The sequence below is a fragment of the Pelobates fuscus genome, chromosome 4 (genome assembly GCF_036172605.1).
Source record: "Pelobates fuscus isolate aPelFus1 chromosome 4, aPelFus1.pri, whole genome shotgun sequence".
NCBI lineage: Eukaryota > Metazoa > Chordata > Amphibia > Anura > Pelobatidae > Pelobates > Pelobates fuscus.
In genome coordinates this window covers 238,297,990-238,319,444 of record NC_086320.1, presented here as the reverse complement: position 1 = coordinate 238,319,444, position 21,455 = coordinate 238,297,990, and the positions used below count along the sequence as shown (strand labels likewise).

The 21,455-nt window shown below is 42.1% G+C and overlaps 1 protein-coding gene across 3 annotated transcripts in view; it reads left to right on the top strand.

Moving 5' to 3' along the window:
- Positions 1-21,455, top strand: part of FYCO1 (FYVE and coiled-coil domain autophagy adaptor 1) — a 260,863-nt gene that overhangs the window by 94,333 nt on the left and 145,075 nt on the right. For 2 of the 3 annotated variants that reach the window (XM_063452010.1, XM_063452009.1), the window contains exons 6-7: positions 1,628-1,721; positions 18,164-20,545. In XM_063452010.1, the coding sequence (XP_063308080.1) occupies positions 1,628-1,721; positions 18,164-20,545 (2,476 nt within the window). The remainder of the gene's footprint in view (positions 1-1,627; positions 1,722-18,163; positions 20,546-21,455) is intronic. The other variant, XM_063452011.1, reaches the window with a different exon arrangement.

Here is a 21,455-nt window from a genome sequence, read left to right as displayed (position 1 = left end):
GGTGATGGGCGACAAGGACTTTCTGAAGTGTAATGTTTCAGCTGACAGGTCCGCAAATACTTTAATTGATTTGTACTTTTCAGGCATGTCTGTGTTTCTGCTAGCTCTCATGATCCTTTCCTTGGCATGGAAAAAATGAATTCTAGCAATTACATCTCTCACTGCCGTGGGCGGTAGGTGCTTAGGTCTGCGCAGCCTGTGTACTCTATCAATAATCAATTGGTCAGGATGAATTTCTGGAGTGAGAGCTTGGAATAGGTCGGACAGGTAGTCCTGGAGATCTGCATTTTGCACAGCTTCTGGAATTCCACGGAACCGGAGATTGTTTCTCCTTGCTCTGTCTTCCATGTCTGCTAGTTTTAGTCTGTGTGTCTCCAGAATATTATCTAATTCTTGGATTTTATCTGCAAGGCTATTATGGGCCACAGCATGCTCATCCAGTTTTGATTCAATCTGTGTGGTGCGGTTTCCTACCTCCTGCACTTCTTTATGTAGTTCAGCTGTCAGCTCCTGGAGCTGTTTCTTCATGTTCCTCTGTATGTTGTCTGTAAATTCCTCCATCATGGCACGGATGCCCCCCATAGTCAGGGGTTGTTCATCTGGCGTGCGAGAGGGGGATGTGTGTGGTGAGGGAGAGGTTTCCCGCCTTCCCAGTTCGCCGCCATCTTGGACAGGCTCCTGGCCCTCTCTCAGCCTGGAGGCCGCCGTTTTCGTGAGGAAGAACGAGGCTCGTTCAGCTTTCCCCGCTTTATTTTCCTGCCTTTGGGACATGATGCCTACCTCCTCCGGTCTGTAAGTGTCTGATTTTGGTGGTTGGCGCTCAGTATGCCCCTTGTTTATGGCTCTGTAGGTCACTTTTCGCCGGAGCTGATCTTAAATGCGTCCGTTCAGCTTCAGCAGCAGGCCACGCCCCTTGAAGTAGTATATTTTTAATTGGGGAGGATGGTTAGGGCATGAGCACCCCTAGCCACCTGATAGAGGGGTATTTCCTAAATTTGAGATGGGGCTGTACAATGGTATGTCATCTTCCCTTATCATATTAATATTCCCTACCCTATACAAAATGATAGCCCCTATCCACAATGATAGCCCCCACTTGCAATTGGCAACTCCATTATCAGTCTGTCTTGTGACACACACACTAACAAATTAACACTAACTATCTGACATAACAATCTGGTAATTGTGGTGCCGACTGCTTCTCCCCTATGTCCACGACCAGCAAGATGGTTGTTTGGGGGTCTGTAGATGACCACAGGTTGTGTGTTTGAGAAAGCTTGGTGACTATGTTACAATTTCTTTATTGTTTGTACTTATATTTGGCCCTGCTTTAAACATTAGGTTAGCAGGGTTTGCAGTTAATAGGCTATATAATTTAGATTTTAGGTAACTCTTTCTTTTTTCTCTGTATGGTCACATTATATTTTATCTATTGGCCTTCTGACAGTGTGCCTCCACAGTTTATTTTCTCTTTGATTACCATGGGATAACTGTCATGTCTGTGTCATTACTGCCAGAAGGTAGAAATTAACAGCTCAAGGATCAAGAGACATTTGATTTGTGTGTGTGTTATATAAAATACACCTGTTTGGATATTCATACTTGTTGCTACATTTCACATTTTCAGGAGGACAGTGATGTCATCAGGTTCTTCTTCGTACTTATGGAGATCACCAAGTCGCAGTTCCAGTATGAGCAGCCTGCTGAGCACTAACTTTCAGGTAACTTTCTCTTCTAAATAGATCATTCCTTATATATCAAGTTATAGTTATGTGTTCTCCATACTAGTAGAAGAGAAGCACATATTTAAAACTATATAAAGTCAACTTGCAGATTGCCTTAAATGATTACATATCCTAACAAAACTATCTCCTATATCATAAGGGTAAAGGATATGTTTTGTTACTTTAGAAGCTGTTATATTAGTACATACCTCCAGTGATGACACCATCATAACACTGCTCCGGTCTCTTCTACCCACTTACTCTATTACTGGCCCTGCTTGGGAACACATTTTCTATTTTTTCTAGTTTTCTTTTAGAGAGTAGGTTGCTCAAATTGAAGAAATATATAAATTTTAGCCATAGTTTCTCAAACATTTGCTTTACCCATTCTGTGCATTTTTCCCTCCTTTAGAGCCAGCCGTCCTACAAACTGTGAGTCCAGAGACTATGGAGTGGGATTTGTACCCCTTGTATGAGACATTTAGATGGAATCCTCTCTGCTTCCATTTTCTTGGTGGCATGCTGACTGGCTTTTTACACTACTTCCTTTGTTATATACCTCTGTTATTACAGCTATCCTTTCTTTTAACAAAGGGTTGTGACAGTACATCTGTTGCTAGATGGCCTAGTGTAAAGGCTAGTTGTAAACACATATCCTACCATTTCATTTGTATAAGGCCTAGAGGTTACTTAACGTATTAAAGAGTTAAATAGCCGTTTGTTTTACTCTTCAAAAAATAAATTTACAGTGACACATTTATTTCATATATATATATATACACTGCTCAAAAAAATAAAGGGAACCCTAAACAACACAATGTAACTTCAAGTCAATAACACTTCTGTGAAATCAAACTGTCCACTTAGGAAGCAACACTGAGTGACAATCAATTTCACATGCTGTTGTGCAAATGGGATAGACACCAGGTGGAAATTATAGGCAATTAGCAAGACACCCCCAATAAAGGAATGGTTCTGCAGGTGGTGACCACAGACCACTTTTCAGTTCCTATGCTTCCTGGCTCTTGTTTTGGTGACTTTTAAACGCTGGCGGTGCTTTCACTCTAGTGGTAGCATGTGACGGAGTCTACAACCCACACAAGTGGTTCAGGTAGTGAAGCTCATCCAGGATGGCACATCAATGCGAGCTATGGCAAGAAGGTTTGCTGTATCTGTCAGCGTAGTGTCCAGAGCATGGAGGCGCTACCAGGAGACAGGCTAGTACATCAGGAGACGTGGAGGAGGCAGTAGGAGGGCAACAACCCAGCAGCAGGACCGCTAACTCCGCCTTTGTGCAAGGAGGAACAGGAGGAGCACTGCCAGAGCCCTGCAAAATGACCTCCTGCAGGCCACAAATGTGCATGTGTCTGCTCATTCGGTCAGAAACAGACTCCATGAGGGTGGTATGAGGGCCCGATGTCCACAGTTGGGGGTTGTGCTTACAGCCCAACACCGTGTAGGACGTTTGGCATTTGCCAGAGAACACCAAGATTGGCAAATTCGCCACTGGCGCCCTGTGCTCTTCACAGATGAAAGCAGGTTCACACTGAGCACATGTGACAGACATGACAGAGTCTGGAGACGCCGTGGAGAACGTTCTGCTGCCTGCAACATCCTCCAGCATGACTGGTTTGGCAGTGGGTCAGTAATGGTGTGGGGTGGCATTTCTTTGGGGGGCTGCACAGCCTTCCATGTGCTCGCCAGAGGTAGCCTGACTGCCATTAGGTACCGAGATGAGATCCTCAGACCCCTTGTGAGACCATATGCTGGTGCGGTTGGCCCTGGGTTCCTCCTAATGCAAGACAATGCTAGACCTTATGTGGCTGGAGTGTGTCAGCAGTTCCTGCAAGACGAAGGCATTGATGCTATGGACTGACCCGCCCGTTCCCCAGACCTGAATCCAATTGAGCACATCTGGGACATCATGTCTCGCTTCATCCACCAACGTCACGTTGCACCACAGACTGTCCAGGAGTTGGCAGATGCTTTAGTCGAGGTTTGGGAGGAGATCCCTCAGGAGACCATCCGCCACCTCATCAGGAGCATGCACAGGCATTGTAGGGAGGTCATACAGGCACGTGGAGGCCACACACACTTCTGAGCCTCATTTTGACTTGTTTTATGGACATTACATCAAAATTGGATCAGCCCGTAGTGTGTTTTTCCACTTTAATTTTGAGTGTGACTCCAAATCTAGACCTCCATGGGCTGAAAAATTTGATTTCCATTTTTTAATTTTTGTGTGATTTTGTTGTCAGCACATTCAACTATGTAAATAACAAAGTATTTCAGAAGAATATTTAATTCATTCAGATCTAGGATGTTATTTTTGTGTCCCCTTTATTTTTTTGAGCAGTGTATATATATGTAAAACATAAATTCTTGTATTATTCTATTTACTTGCTAGCCTATTGTTTGAACTGATTAGATCTATTTCCAAACTTAGTCAATTGGAAGTAAGTTAAATAACTGTCCATATTATGTAAGTTATATGCAGATTTCAAAGACTTGCAGAATATATTTAGGGACGTATTAGCCGCAAGGCAATCAAGGCATTTGCCTTGGGCAGCATTTTCCAGGGGGCAGCAAAAATAAGCCGCCCCCAAATGCCCAGGGCAAATGTCCTGTTAGCCTTGCAGCTAACTAAAAATCCGGTTCGGGAGGGCGGGCAGCGCTGGCGAGGGAGCACTTTCCCCTGAGCTCTATGCTCAGCTCCCTCGCGCGCCACAGAGTGATGCCGGGAGCCGGAATATGATGTCATATTTCGGCTCCTGGCATCACTCTGTGGCGTGCCCACTCGCCCAGCAGCCCCACTGGAGCGCCTGAGTTTTGTCATGCCTAGGGCAGCACAAAACCAGGATACTCCACTGAATATATTATATATTTTTGTTGCATGGCTGCCTTAATAAGGTTCTTGTGGATTTACTATTATAGTCCAAGATATCCAACCCAACAGCAAAATAAATCCATTGCTTCAACCTTAATTACAAATAGCAAGTGCAGTAAACCAGTCCTTATCAATACAATTTCTTTGTTACACAAAATAAATATGTTTTCATTAAACTTTTTTGTGTGACAATTAAAGCAACAATGTCACGCTGAATTGACCTTTTCCTAATTACTTCCTCTTCTCTTCCTATTTCAGAATCTGTTCTTATTTTCTTTATTTCTGATCCAGTTCTCTTTAAAATATACTACAAAGTAGGGACTACTTAGTCTTACAAATTATTCCTACGGTTGACACAAGGAGGAGCCTAAATACATTTTCCCACAATACTCACCCTTCCATCGTGTTGCTTCCTTTCGCGATTACTAAATGTCTCGCCATTTAGACAAGGGTACTGCCAAAATGACAGAATTGCGTCCAAACAGAATGTTGAGTTTGTCTATTCATGTTCGGATGAAATTCCAATGCATGCTGCGGCTGAATCTTGCAGCATTTTAGTAGATAGCCCCCTAAATTGTCACCATGTGAGAGAGCCTTATAATGGCATGCTTACAAGTATAAGGATGCTATCAGCCAACTTTACTAATACTAAGTAAAAAATACTAAGTATTAGTAAATAAGGGAGGACTAAAATATCCCACCTGCTCTACTGGCTGTGCCGCAACTACGGACATGTCTACTCAACTGTTGCTCACTATTTAGTGATATTGACTGGGTGAAACAAGCGTTGAGTGCTTTCATTACCTGTCTTGGTTGCCGCCTCTTTACTCTTTACTCTTTACTTTCAGTGAATTATTTTTTTTTTTTCTGTATTTTTTCACTTTATATTTTCTTACTTGGACTAAGGAAACATTGGTCGGCTGGCAAATAAGTAGGGACTAGTGTACCAAGATTCTGATTCCATAGAGAGTTCTGAGGGTTTAAGTGATTTTGATATATACCCTCACTATTATTATTTTTTGTTTCTGATTTTTTTCCATTGTTATCAGGAACAGTTTTGGTTTTACTTAGTGAATTAGTGCTTGGGGAACAGTGCACCTGCTGGAGGTCTGTATGTATGGTTGGATCTCATTTGCAACATTATATATTATTGACTAAAGATTGATACTTACCGTTGCAACTTTTGAATAGTAACAGTGTATCAGACTTCCTTCTGATGTCTTAATACTTACAAATATTGGTTTTCACTGTTCCTTCTGCAATTATTGGAGAAACTCTGGGAGGTTACCATTTAATATTTTACTCACTAAAACAGGCAAAATTTACATTATAAATTGCTACACATTTGGTACATAGGAATCTAATTTAATTATTCCCCAAGTTGTTGGATTCGACTAGTAGCAATTAAAACTGATTAATCAATTCTAATTATATTCTAATTATTTTATTTAGCATTTTCTAACTATTAGTCCAATTGTATTCCCCAATTGAGGCACAAACTATAATTTGTTCTTATCAAAATAAAAAATAAGTTATGTTTTAACATTCACATTTTCATCACTTATCTATCTTTTTTTTTTTTAATTCTTTATTTTTAGCGTGCATGAAAATATAACAAGTGGGCTCGTCATGCCCCAACAGCTTTGACAAGCATACAAACAGATATTTAACAGTTGGTTGGCATGTGGAATATTCTGCACAATTTTTATATAGATTAATAGTTGATGAAACTACACTGCATAAGTATGCATAGTATGGCAGGTTAAGTATAACTGTTGCTGTAGATTAGTTACTGAGTACTAGAAAATATGATTCAATACATGCTGATGTAATCTGTAAACATATTTAAGCATAGCATTTGTCTGAGTGTAATGATGGTTAATATAACAGTGAGTATATTGGTACACAGACTAGTCGTTTTTGTCTACAGAGCAGTCATAAGAGTTAAAATAGATTTGTATATAGGAGAGAGGAAGCAGCGTAACATTGCAATAAGGCACATTTAACTATACAAAATTAGACTAGCATCATGTAACTGCTGAAAAGTGTCAGGAGCTTCTCCCACTGAGTGCAGCCCAGACCTTGAGAGAGAGTCCCTTTGGCAGTTCATGCTGTGGCAGTTCATGCTTATCCAACCCCCGATCTGCAGAGTGTGTGGCATGGTAGGAGTGAGTCCATCGTGTTCACTGGTAAGAGGGGTGAGTGCTCTCCCCTTGTGAGAGGGGTGAGTGCTCTCCCCTTGTGAGAGTCCATCGTGAGGTCCTCAGCTGGATGTAGTTGGATTGCTGTGTTGTCGTGTAGGTTGGCATTAGTAGCAGCCTTGCTTATTGATGGACCGGGTGGCAGGTCCCGACTGCTCGTTGCCGCGGGAGCTGTGAATCCCCGTCTGTGGATAGGTAAGATGGTAGCTGCGCTGTAGCGAGGGGCCCCGTTGCTTTACCGCCGTCTGGACAGCCTCTAGGTATCAGTGTAGCTGTGATCTGGTGGTCCCTGGTTGCCCCGCCATTTCAGGGTTGCCTCCCGTTTCCGCCATTTTGGTAGTGGGGAGCCCCCTCAGGCCCAAGCACTACAGGTCGCGGAGACAGTCTCCTGGGACCGGGATGACCCCCCCGGTCCAAAGGGGGGGGATACGGGGCCCTTACCGCGTGGCATCGGAGTTCCGAAGGGAAACCGCAGGGCAGGATAGTGAGGTAGCGGCCGTCCACCTCACTCACCCCTCGGGTAGGCCTCAGATGGAGCTGTGCTTATGTGCCTTCTCAGGGGTCAAAACGCTTGGAATCCGAGTAGCCTCAGCTCCAGCACCTCCTTGCCCGCAGGACCGCTGCTTCTTAACTGCAGATGAGTAGCTTAATTGCTTTTTATGAGCATAATTGTCGTAGATCTGCAGGAGCTTGACTTGAATGCGACCTCTCAGCATGGTGGTCGGCCCCGCCCCCTTATCTATCTTTTTTGAGAAGAAATTAAAGGATCACTCTAAGCACCAAAATAACTTAAGCTTAATGAAGGTATGGTATAAAGGTCCAGGTTTGGTATTAAGGTCATGCCCCTGCAGTGTATTTTCTTAATTCTCTGTCAGTTTAGCGTTCAATCACTTTTGACTCACACTGCCCCCCCAAAATTAAGCAGGTTTTACAGCTCAATATGTTTACAGTAGAACTTCTTAAAATGTTTATTATTATTATTATTAAGTTATTCAATAACAATAATGGCAATAACACTGTATTAATTACAAAGTAAAACAAATAAAAAAAAAATTATAACTGGGGAATACAACAAGTAAATGTTTCCAGTTACGTTATGCCAATTATGAATTCTATCAAACAACAATAAAATTAAGAAAACAAATAAAAAGATCTCAGATCTGCAGTGTCTTGTTTTTTTGTTTGTTTTTTAAAGATAATATTGGATAGCTTTCTGTGTTGGTGTCTGGTCAAGTGATGTAAGTGTTAAAGTGAATATATTTTTCTGACTTCCCGCTCCCAGAGTCCCCATTTATACCTTAGAGTGTATAAGGGGGCTCTAAAGGCCAAGTTGCACCTCTTGATCTCTAGTATGTTATTTAACACCTCAGTCATAGAAGGAATACTATCCGATTTCCAGGAATGACTGAGGTTGCTGAGATCAGAATATGACGTATTCTAATTTCTGTGAGTAAACCATCTGGGAGTTTCTTCAGGAGACACACTGTGGGTGATAGAGTTGAAAATAAAGTGGTAAGGATTCCAATTATTGTTAAGTGTGCCTACCTCTCCACATTCCCTCCAGCATGTGTTTGTATTTAATAGTTTGAAATTGAAAAGTCTGGAGGAAGTTAAGTGCCAACTATATAAGAGTTTATAATGTGACTCTAATAGGACAGTGGATTGTGTGACTCCTTACAAAGCTAATATAATTTTATGCCATTCCTCAACTGTGAAAGTTTCATTCAACTCGCTCTCTGATTTTGCCATGTATTCTAATTTTGGACCTAGTGTACCAGCAAAATAAGCGTAGCACATCAAGATGGTGCATCTCTGACTAGGATTTAAATGTTGTGTTTTTTCTAATGGAGACATGTTTATTACACGAGCATCCAAATCCTGATCCTTAAAATTATCGCAAATTTATTCTGCCATCTGTCTGTGCATCAGGGCATCAGAGGCATCCAGACCAAATGTAACTGGTCAAAAGATAAAAATCTTGGACCAAATAGCATAAGGTTTCATGTTTTTTAATACAGCATCCCAAGCCTTAACAGTGTTCTTGGAACATGTTCGCCGTCCACGGCCGAAGAGAGGAGGTTGACCGTAGCACTTCAGCTTAAAAGGAGATATCTTAGTAGCCTCCATCTCCAACCACAGTGGGCGACCATGTACCAAATTAAATTTAAGAGCATTAGCTGCTAAACAATACTGACTCAAATTTGACAAACCCATACCTCCACTAACCCTAAGTTTTTGTAGAATAGCCAGTTGAATTCAACACGTTTTTTTTTTATTCCAGAGAAATGCCAGAAGGGCAGAGTAAACCTTATTAAAAAAAGAGGTATAGTGAGAGGGATAACTCTAAGAAAGTATAAAAGTTTAGTAAGGAAAGTCATTTTGACCGACTTTATTCTGCCCAACCAAGAAATTTCCAGACTACACCATCTCTCAATGTCATCCCTAAAAGCGTGCCTGACCTTAGCTAAATTATATGTATGCATATTTGACAGGTTCTTACAGAGATTAATACCTAGATAGGAGATGTATGAATCCTTCCAGTCGAAGTCCTCTTTTAAAGCGTTCAATTTGTGCCATGGGACAAAAAAGGATATCGCCTGAGTTTTATTTATGTTTAATTTATAGTGTCGCCAAATTCTTGCAAGATAGACATTAATGACGGGACTGAGGTTGAAGAATTTTTCAATGATAACAATGTCATCTGCAAATAAGCATATTTTATGTTCCCTCTCTTCTACCACAATACTCTCGATGTCCGCACACTGTCTTATAGACTCAGCCAATGGCTCCATTGCCAGCACGAATAACAGCGGCAACAATGGGCAGCCCTGTCTGATCCCGTTGGTTAAAGCAAAACTGTCATATTGTAGCCAGTTGCGGACACCGTGGCCGTTGGATTACAGTACAATGCAAACACAGCTCTGACGAAGGAATCTGGAATATGAACAGGGACGGACTGACAGTGGCCTGGGCCCCCGGGCAAAATTAGCACCTGGGCCCCAAGCAGACCGATATATATGCTGGTGTAGGTGTACCGTGTATTTGATTATATGTACGTGTAAAGTTAATGTATGTTTCTGTGTGTATATTAACTGTAAGCGCTAGTGTGAGTGTATATATGTATGTCTTTGTGTGTAGTATCAGGATATGTGAATTAATTTTTTGGGTTTTATGAATAGGGTAGTATTTTTTTTATGTGTTTGTGTAGCATGGCAGTTTGTATAAAGGGGTATTTCTGAATTTTGGCAATGAGTTTGTATGAGGTCCAAATTTTGCGTCTTAAATTACAATGCATCAAGTGTTAAATGTTACAACCTACCTTAAAGGATCACTATAATGTCAGGAAAACAAACTCGTTTTCCTAACACTATATAACCCTTAGGTCCACCCCACCCCCCACCCTCAGGGTCCCCTTCCCGCTGGGCTGAAGGGGTTAAAACTCCTTCAGCCACTTACCTCTATCCAGCGCTGGGCTCCCTCGGTGCTGGTGACCTCCCCTCCCCCGCCGGCGTCAGCTTCCAAGTGGAGCAGAATGTGCATGCGCGGCAAGAAACGTGCATGCATTCAAACAGTCCATAGAAAATTATTTCTCAAAGCTTTCGTATGGACGTTCTGCATGATGAATGCGATTTTTGCATGCAGCGCCGCAGAAACGCCTCTAGCGGCTGTCAGGAAGAAAGCCACTAGAGGCTGGATTAACCCTGCAATGTAAACATATCAGTTTCTCTGAAACTGCTATGTTTACATCTGAAGGGTTAAAACCTGGGGGACCTGGCACCCAGACCACTTTATTGAGCTGAAGTGGTCTGGGTGACTATAGTGTCCCTTTAACGGAACACTATAGTGTCAGGAATACAAAAGTGTATTCCTGACGCTATAGGTTTCTGGCCCCCCATAAAAACGGGATTTACTCACCTTTTTTCCATCACCGACCAAACTCCTTGGCACAGTTAAACAATTTTAGATGATCTCAGCCAGCCCAATGCTCTACCCTAGGAAAGCACTGTAAGGCTATTGTGCATGTGCGGCAAAACACTACGCTGTGCCAATCAACATCTCCTCATAGAGATGCATTGAATCAGTGCTTCTCTATGACAAGTGTTCAGCGTCTCCATATGGAGCATGGAGATGCGGAATGTCAGTGCTGCACATTTTGCAACACCGACACAGGAAGCACCTAGATGTTCCTAGGCAGCAAGATAACATTGCTTTTTCTCTGAAAAGGCAGCCTTTACAGCAAAAACCCTGCAGGGGCAGACTATACTCACCAGAATAACTACATTAAGCTGTAGTTGTTCTGGTAACTATAGCGTTCCTTTATGGTTGTGCGTGCAAAGGGGTAGGGACTGCAGAGGGTGCTGGTAGGAAGGGGCTGTAGAGGATGTGGGGGGAAAAGGCTGCAGAGGGTACAGGGGGAAGGGACTGCAGAGGGCACAGGGGGGGAAGAGAGGCTGTAGTGGGTGCAGAGGGTAATAGGTGCTGTTGTGATTGTAAAGGGAAATATAAGCTGTAGTAAGTGCAGGGAGTGTAGGGGCTGCAGTTGGTGCATAGGGTATAGAGGCTGTAGTGGGTGCATAGGGTATAGAGGCTGTAGTGGGTGCCTGGGGGTAGGGGATAAAGGGAATGCAGGGGGTGAGGGGCAGCAGAGGGTGCAGGGGGTGAGGGGCAGCAGAGGGTGCATGGGTAGCAGATGGTAGGATCTCTGCAGGGGGGTAGGGGCTCCAGAGGGAGCAGGGGGGTAGGGGCTCCAGAGGGAGCAGGGGGGTAGGGGCTCCAGAGGGAGCAGGGGGGTAGGGGCTCCAGAGGGAGCAGGGGGGTAGGGGCTCCAGAGGGAGCAGGGGGGTAGGGGCTCCAGAGGGAGCAGGGGGGTAGGAGCTGCAGAGGGAGCAGGGGGGTAGGAGCTGCAGAGGGAGCAGGGGGGTAGGATAATAGGTGCTGTTGTGATTGCAAAGGGAAATATAAGCTGTAGTAAGTGCAGGGAGTGTAGGGGCTGCAGTTGGTGCATAGGGTATAGAGGCTGTAGTGGGTGCCTGGGGGTAGGGGCTAAAGTGAATGCAGGGGGTGAGGGGCAGCAGAGGGTGCAGGGGTAGCAGAGGGTAGGATCTCTGCAGGGGGGTAGGGTCTCCAGAGGGAGCAGGGGGGTAGGGTCTCCAGAGGGAGCAGGGGGGTAGGGTCTCCAGAGGGAGCAGGGGGGTAGGGGCTCCAGAGGGAGCAGGGGGTAGGAGCTGCAGAGAGGGGAGGGGTAGGAGCTGCAGAGGGAGCAGGGGGGTAGGATAATAGGTGCTGTTGTGATTGCAAAGGGAAATATAAGCTGTAGTAAGTGCAGGGAGTGTAGGGGCTGCAGTTGGTGCATAGGGTATAGAGGCTGTAGTGGGTGCCTGGGGGTAGGGGCTAAAGTGGGTGCAGAGGGTGAGGGGCAGTAGAGGGTGCAGGGGTAGCAGTGGGCTAGGATCTCATTAGTGGGTAGGGGCTACAGAGGGAGTGGGGGGGGTAAGGACTACAGAGGGAGTGGGGTGTAGGAGCTGCAGAGGGAGCATGGGTAAGGGGCTGCAGATGGTGTAGTGGGGTAGGGGCTGCAGAGGGAGTAGGGATGATAGGAGTTGTAAGTGTAAAGTGCCTTGGCATGATAGGAGTTGTAAGTGTAAAGGAAGGGGTTACAGAGGAAGCAGGGGCTGCAGAGGGAGCAGGGGGGTAGGGGCTGCAAAGGTAGGGGGGAAGGGGCTGCAAAGGGAGCATGGGTTAGGGGCAGCAGACGGTGCAGTGGGGTAGGGGCTGCAGAGAGGACAGGGGAGTAAGGTGTGCAGAGGGAGCTGGGGGTATGGATGATAGGAGTTGTAAGTTTAAAGGGAGGAGTTACAGTGGGGGTAGGGGCTGCAGAGGGAGCAGTTGGAATAGGGGCTGCAGAGGGAGCAGGGGGGTAGGGGCTTCAGAGGGAGCAGGGGGGTAGGGGCTTCAGAGGGAGCAGGGGGGGTAGGGGCTTCAGAGGGAGGGGGGGGTAGGGGCTTCAGAGGGAGGGGGGGTAGTGGCTTCAGAGGGAGGGGGGGTAGGGGCTTCAGAGGGAGGGGGGGTAGGGGCTTAAGAGGGAGGGGGTGTAGGGGCTTCAGAGGGAGGGGGGGTTGGGGCTTCAGAGGGAGGGGGGTTGGGGCTTCAGAGGGAGGGGGTAGGGGCTTCAGAGGGAGCGGGGGGGGGTTAGGGGCTTCAGAGGGAGGGGGGTAGGGGCTTCAGAGGGAGAGGGGTAGGGGCTTCAGAGGGAGCAGGGGGGTTGTGGTGGCAGAGGGTGCAGAGGGGAAGGGGCACTAGTAGGGGAAATATCATTAAAATATTTGTAATTTAAAAAAAAAGTAATGATTTAAAAAAAAAATGAAAGCCCCCCCACTTACAAGTCTTACCTCTCTGGTAGTCCAGACATCCTCTCCTGGAAAGTCCCTCGCCACTCCAGGCACAGGATCTTGACATGCTGCCTGTAACACTGCTCATGGCAGCTCCGCACAGCTCACTCTGCACTGTGACTGGTGATGTCACTTCCTGCAGAACAAGCTGCACAGAGCTGCCCTGAGCAGTTACAGGCAGCTCAGTGAGGCTGTTTTTGGAGACAGGCACACTGAGGGGCAGCCTAGTGGGGTCTTTGGAAGGCCCCTTAGCTGTCTCTCAGTGTGCCCTGCACGGAGGGAGAATATTTTTAGCAGCAGGCTGTGCGGGCCCCTTGCTGAGTGCAGGCTGGCTGGGGAGATTAACTCCCCAGCTCAGCCATTACTGCACTGCAGCAGGGGCGGGCCCCCCAGAGCCTCGGGCCCTCGGTCCATGACCGATTTGCCCGAGTGCTCAGTCCGCCCCTGAATATGAAACCTCGACATAACTTATTTAAAAAAATTCCAATGTATCCTATATAACGCCTTCTCCGCATCTAAAGATAAGGGCAGAGAAGCAGCTTCATTTTAATGTGGTGAATCAAATTAATATAGCGTCTAGTGCTATCTGGGGAATGATGGTTTAAAAAGAAGCCCACCTGTTCTTGATCAATTAGAAGTGGAAGTATTTGAGCTAACCAATTTACCAATATTTTGGAATATATTTTAGTATCATTATTAATAAGTGATATTGGGTGAAAATTTGAACACAAATTAGGTGCTTTGCCAGGTTTAGGTAATGTTATAATTTGAGCGCATAACGCCTCCTCTGGCATTTCTTCATGAGACCAGTAATGATTAAATAAATTAAGTAGATGAGGAAAAAAGATACACCGGAAAAATACTTATAATACGCCATTGTGAAACCATCAGGTCCCGATGCCTTGCCATCCGGAATCATGTTACTAGCATCCATTATTTGTTTATGGGAAATGGGAGAATTTAAAATGTCCAATTTATCAATTGATATTTGTTTCAAAGGGATTTTATCTAGGAAATATAATTTTATCCAATGTGGGCTGCTTCACAGTTGGATCTAATGCCAAATTGCAAAGTGTAATTTTAACATCATACTCTGCCAATAAATGCTCTATCCTAGACTGCAAAAGCTTATGTCGAAGCTTTGAGGCCAATAAAGAGGAAGCCTTGTTGCCTTTCGAATACAAAATTTGTTTCAGTTTCTTTAACATCAAGGCCGTGTGTTCTGAACTGCATGAATTTTATCTTTAGTTTCAGATATTATTGTGGCAAGAGAAGGGGAAAGGCCACATTTATTTGCCTGATTGAGATTGTATAATTCTTTCTCAAGATCTTTTACATTGTATAAAGTGACCTCTCAAGACAGCTTTTTGGGCGTTCCATATTGAAGTAGCATAAATATGTGGAGTCAAATTGTTTTTAAAATAATCAAAAAACAGCAGGCAAGTCCGACATTACTTGAGGTAATCCAACAAGCGGTACCGGAACAGGAACACTGAAAATCGAAACCACACCATCTGGAAAATAAGTTAGGAACTCAGATGCTGTGTCGGTTGTTTTGGAGCATCAGGCTTGCTTCTCTTATTGGGCTACTCAGAAGTAGAAGGTGAACATGTATGGGCTGGAAACACCTGTAGCAGCAAAGTTCCGACCGTCCATGCGGAAGAGAACCTTTACAGGAAACCCCCATTTCTATCTAATTCCTCTGCGACGCACTTCTGGTGTGAAAGGTTGACTCCCGTTATCAATTATTAATTTATACATATGATGCACAAAGCCCATTTTTTTTGTTTGTTTCTGTCTCTAAAGCAGTATTAGGATAGTCGGCCATATGTTGTAAATTCTGTTTATTTAATATGGATGCAATTCTATTTGCTTTGTGCCACCAGAGTGTGTTTTCTGATTGACCATGGTCAAGGGTCATGGTCATGGTCAGCGCTCAGTGGTAAACATTGGAGATACCGTTCCTTCATCACTGTAATTTCTTGCAGAAAACCTACGCCATTCTACATACAAGAATGATAAAGCAGAAAAGACTAGCATATAATATTCCTTTTAAATTAGAGGTAGTAAACTATGCCAAGGAGCATGGAAACAGAGCAGCGGAGAGACATTTTGGGCCACCTCCAACTGAAAAAAGAGAGTGGAGGAAACAGGAGGATCAGCTGCAAAAAGCAGATAAAAGTAAGCACACTTTCGTGGAAATGCTGCAAAGTGGCCACAGTTAGGCATGGCCATGAATGGATCACACATCACCGAAATAATGGCTTCTCAGTCTCTACAAAAATTATAATATATGAAGCCAAACACATTGCTGTAGAGAATGGCATTCACAATTTTACTAGATCACCATTGTGGTGCTACAGATGTGTCGCCTTGCTATGTGCACCAAAAGTAAAATTGCTCAAAAAAATGCCAAAAGAATACGAATCTAAGATTCTGTCTTTTCATAAATTTGGAATTGATGCTAGGAAGAAAAATGGGTTTGAAATTGGCCAGATTGGGAATATGGCTGAAATCCCACTAACCTTTAATGTGCCATCTAATAGGACTGTTGATCTGAAAAGTGCCAAAACTATCACCGTGAAAACCTCCAGACATGAGAGAACCCATCCTACGGTTGTGTTGTCGTGCTGTGCAGACGGTACCAAATTGCCACCCATGTTAATTTTCAAAAGGAAAACATTTCCAAAAGAAGTGATTCCAACAGGAGTTGTTGCACATGTTCATGAGACAGGATGGATGGCCGAAAATGGAATGAGAGTATGGGTTGAAAAAGTGTGGCCCAAACGTCCTGGAGGGCTTCTGAAAAAAACTGCCTTATTAGTACTTGACCAATTTAGAGCACATATTAGCGAAACTACAAACAAGTGCTTTAAAGAAGTGAAGACTCATTTCGCTGTAATTCCTGGAGGTCTTATCAGCCAGTTGCAACCTCTCAAGGTTTCCATCAACAAACCATTTAAGGTTTTCATGCAAGAAAAGTGGAACAAATGGATGGCTGCTGGTAATCATGATCTGACATCTACTTGACAAATGAAGAGGCCCACTATCACTCAAATTTGTGAATGGGTGGAAACATCATGGCACTCAGTGAAGGAGGAAATCGTTCTACAGTCATTCAAAAAATGTGGCAATAGCAATGCTTTGGATGGAAATGAAGATATCTCATATGAAGATAGCAAAGAAAGTGATGTCAGTAATTGTGAGCAACTGAGCTTCATAAATTCTGACTCTAGCAATGATGAGTTCTTGGGGTTCACAGAAAACTAGAAGAGTACTCAAACCTTAAAGTCTCTCTTCATTTGTTGACAGTGATGATGGTTCTTAATGCCACTGTTGACTGCTGTTCATATTATTCTGATAAAGCAGTAGTTTATTCAATGGTTTAGTACACCATTTGATTCAGAATATTTTTTTCTTGTTTTCCTCCTCTAAAAACTAGGTGCGTCTTATGGTCAGATATGGTAATTTTTCGGCTTGCTGGTTCACCTTGTTTTTAAATGCATTTACTGTCTCCAATAATTCCAATGCGAATGGCACAAGTAGAAAGTGACCAAATAATCTTTAGTATATCGAAATACACAATAAAATATCCACAAATGCGTTTCGCCAATACGGCTTTATCAATATGGAAAATCCACAAACGCGTTTCGCCAATACGGCTTTATCAATATGGAATATTGGCGAAGCGCGTTTGTGGATATTTTGGGTATTTTGATATATTAAAGAGTATTTGGTCACTTTTTACTTGTGCCATTTATCTTTTGATACACTTTAGATTGTTTTTTTACCTTGCATTTTTATCACCCTGGACCTTCCAAGTAATCCTAGGTGGGGATCATACCACCAGCGCTATCTTCAAGGAGCAGTTGGTCTGCTCCTTCCTTGTGAGTACCATTTTATAGATTTTATTTCCAGTATTTTATCCAGTGAGCACTATTGGTTGTCTCTTTTTATTTGAGTGTTGTACATACCACTGACGGAGGAAGCTTACCCCATATCCCATAAGCGGGGATTGTACCGCTGTACGCCTTTTACACTAGAGCGAGTTATAGCTCTTGCAAATGTGAGTTTTATACCAGCCTTTTATATTTTATTTATTCTATTATTGGACTTATTGCACTATTTGGTTCTCTATTTGTTTTATCTCTTGCATATGAGTGGATCTACATGGAGGAGAACAGCGAGGACATTTGTTCCTCGCTAGCACCTATAGACTCTGTGACTCCAATAAGAGCATTTTAGATAAGACTCTTTTCATTTGGACTGTTATTATTATTTTACATAAAGTCTCTCTGGCGCAGCCCTTATTTCTCATTCTTTCTTCAATAATTATATCAGCTCATTTAAAGTAATAAATTGTAGTTATGGAACAATATTGTCCCAATGTCCCCAGAGCTCATCTAGGTGGTGGCCATCTAAGATGGTGGCCAAGACATGTCCCCTACAGTAGAACTTCTTATGTCATTTTCTGTTAACAAAGCTTAAATCACACATGGAAGCTACTTTAGGCTCTAGTAGACAATTAACAGATCAGGAGATACAAAATTCTTCATTAAACACACTATGCAATAAAAGAAGCTAAGTAATTTAGAAACTTTTTTTTAGAAAGTGTGTAGGAAGGCTGTATGTGTATCAAGACCAGGCAAGGTGTAGATAGGGCTGCATATAACATCCTCTTCTGTCTCAGAGATTTTGCCTTTAGGCTGAAGGCAGCAAGAGGAGATTTGCATTGTTGCTGGAAGGTGATCTTGCACTTTAATTGACCTTGAAGTGGCCACAAAAACCTATATTTAAATATACATAGGGATTTGGTACCGTGCATAAGTAACTTTTTTCGTTTTCTAATAATAGTTCATAGTTTTGCTTTTGATAATTACATATTATAATTGTTGTTTAATATATTTTATATTATCAGCACATAAATAATTGATATATATTATCTTTATTTATTTTTTTCAGAATCAAGAGTTTCCATCAAATCTTGAACCAAATAACTCTCTAAATGTTGAACCACTGGACAGCTTGGATGAAATGCGCATTGAATTAGATGAAACTGAAAGAAGAACTAGAGAACTAGAAAGCCATGTTAAGCAGCTTGTGAAGGAAAATCAAGACCTACACAACTCATTGCAGCTCCAGCTGGAAATGTCAAAGGAAGAAAGAGAAGCTAACAACAGTATTGTAAAAGGAACTGAATATTTAATAAAGATGATAAAGGAGTTACAGCAACAACATGCATTTTCTCAGTCCACTCTAAGCATTGTTCAGGAGTTACAAATGTGCCTCTCTACGTTCAAATCAGGTGAACGTGAGAGAGAAAAGAGAAAACCGCAAAAAGGGTGCCCAAAGGAAATAATGCAATTGCAATCTCCTCTGCAGGAGCTAGAAGAATATAATACATCAGTTAGTGCAAGTAATGCCAATGATGTACATGATGTACAAGGAAATAGTGATTTATCTGAGCAGTATAATAGCATCATTCCAAGAAAAAAATGTTTTTTTAAGGATGAAAGCAATAAAGATATATATTTTCAGAATGAGCAAAGATTTCAAACAGACAATGCATTAGAGAACATTCATGAATATCGACATGAGAACCAAACACTATCAACTTTTAAAGAAAACCTTAAAAAATCAGAGGGAAAGTATGAATCAAATGTACAAGGACACACAAAGCACTTAACAGTTATGGAAGTAATGGACAGCCTCTTAAAAAGTGACTTTGAGACTGCACCTCCAGTTTTTGAAGAAGACCGAGATTTTTTGTTAAAGCGCATAGCTTCACTTGAGTCGTCTCTAGCTGAAGTACTAGAAGAATATAAGAAGTTGAACGAAGAATGCAGTTTGAAAGAAGAAACACATCAGCAAAATGACAAGATAAAAACACAACAGTTGCATATTCTGGAACAACAGTTGACAGAGATGTCACAAACTCTTTGCGTTAATAAAAAAGAAAATAGTCTGCTGACAGAAGATAGAAATCTTCTTGCTAGAACTATAGAGAATTTGGAAGAGCAAACCACAAAGCAAAATTTACTAATTAAAGATTTGACTGAAAAAAACAATAATTTACTTTTCCATAATAAAAAACTCAATGAAGCCGAGGCAGTGCTTCAACATGAGAACACAAAACTTCAACAAACATTACATTTGTTGGAAGCACAGAAGGAAGCATTTTGCGAATCAGAAAAAAGTTTGCGTAACCTGCTGGATACAGCTCTAGTATCAGTGGATGAGAAGGAGAAGAAGGTTTTAGAATTGAATAAAGAATTTGATGAAAGCTTGCATATTTATAGGAAACTATGTTTAGAAAAAGATGAAAAATATAATACTTTAGAAAACTGTTTCAAAGAAATGCAGGGTCAAGAACAGGAAAAAAAAAGCTATTTTTCATTATTACAAACTGAACATAACAATGCAATTGTTCTAATTGAACAGCTGGAGAAGAGTATTGCATCACTCAAAGAAAAATCATTAAATGTAGAATTACATAACAAGTGTATGTGCCAGGAAGCCGTGGACAAGTTTTATGATTTAGCGAATAAAATGGAGATATGTGCAAAACAGTCTCACAAAATTGATGAATCTGTGATGGTAGAAAAGAGTAATCTAGAACAAAAGTCCCCCCTTGAAAAAAATGCAGAAGACATAACAAATAGAATGACTATGATAGAAAAACAACTACAGCTTAGTTTTGATGAAATGAAAAGGCTGCAGAAGGAGACAAGAGAAGACAGGGTTATGCTTAATCGGACTAACGAGGACAAAGTCAGTGCTCTGGAGAAACTTGCTGTGACAGAGGCAATGTTAAGTGAGAACCAGAGCCAAGTTCAGCAGTTGAAAAAACACATTGAACAGTTGAATGTTGGTCATATGGAAGAGGTGATGAAATTTAACGAAAGAGAGGAACGATTAATAGAGGAGAAAGAAAAAATGTCCATTCAAAAATCACATTTGGAAGAAAAATACTCTTGTATGAAGGTTGAATTTGCTCAAGTAGAAAAACAGGCAGAGAAAACCAGAGTAGAGCATTCTGAAACCAAAGAAAAACTTAAAAACGCAAATGCAGATATAACTACACTTAATGCTCAATGTTTTAGTTTGACTAAAGAGAATGGAAATCTGTATTCTGATATAGCTGCTCTGGAGCTCAGTAAGCTTGCTTTGGAAGAGAAGCTGAAGAATCATGAGGCGTCTCTTTCAACTGTGATGGTTCTTCAAGAAAAACTGTTAGAGACAGAAAACAAATTGAAATCTACTCACGGAAGTAGCCAAGAGGAAATTTCAACAATGAAATTTCATTATAGCACAGAAATACTAAATTACCAGACAAGAGTTAAGGTATGGAACATCTTGTATTACCAGTAGATTTGTTTAATGCTTCATAGTAGATGTTTCTAACATTATTGTATTTGTGATGCATAGTTATATAGCTGTAAAGAGACTTGCGTCCATCAAATTCAGCCTTCCTCACATATATGTTTTTGCTGTTGATCCGAAAGAAGGCAAAAAACCCAGTCTAAAACGCTTCCAATTTTGCAACAAACTAGGAAAAACTCCTTCTTGAACCCAAAATAGCAGTCAGATGTCTCCTTGGATCAAGCAGCTTTTACCCCACTACTTAGAAATTATATCCCTGTATGTTATATTTTTGCAAGTATTTATCCAATTGCAGTTTAAACATCTGTATAAACATATGTATAGACAAAACCACCTCTTCAGGCAAATAATAACATATCCTTATTGCTCTTACTGTAAAAAAACCTTTTCTTTGCCTTAGATTAAATCTCCTTTCTTCCGGCCTAAATGTGTGACCTCGTTTTCTATGTATAGCCCTGTTTCTGAAGATTTCCAGATAATGGTTTGAACTGGCCCCGAATATATTTGTATAATGTTATCATATCCCCTCACAGGCGCCGTTTTTCCAAACTAAAGAGATTTACATTTTTTTTAACCTTTTCTTCATAACTAAAATGCTCCATTCCTTTTATAAATTTTGTAGCTTGTCTCTGCACTTTTTCTTTTTTTTTTTCATATATCATTTTTATTAGAAAATGTTATCAATGCATATAATATCAAAACTGTAACATTTTCATATAACTGTCACGGTAATATACCCCAACACGCAAGAATAGTCCAGATAGAGGCAAGAAAACAAGATACGTCTTACCGGACCTTAGAGTGGCCAGACTTAGACGAGTACAAGAAAAGACAGAGTCCAGAACAAGCCGAGGTCAAGGGAACAGAGAGA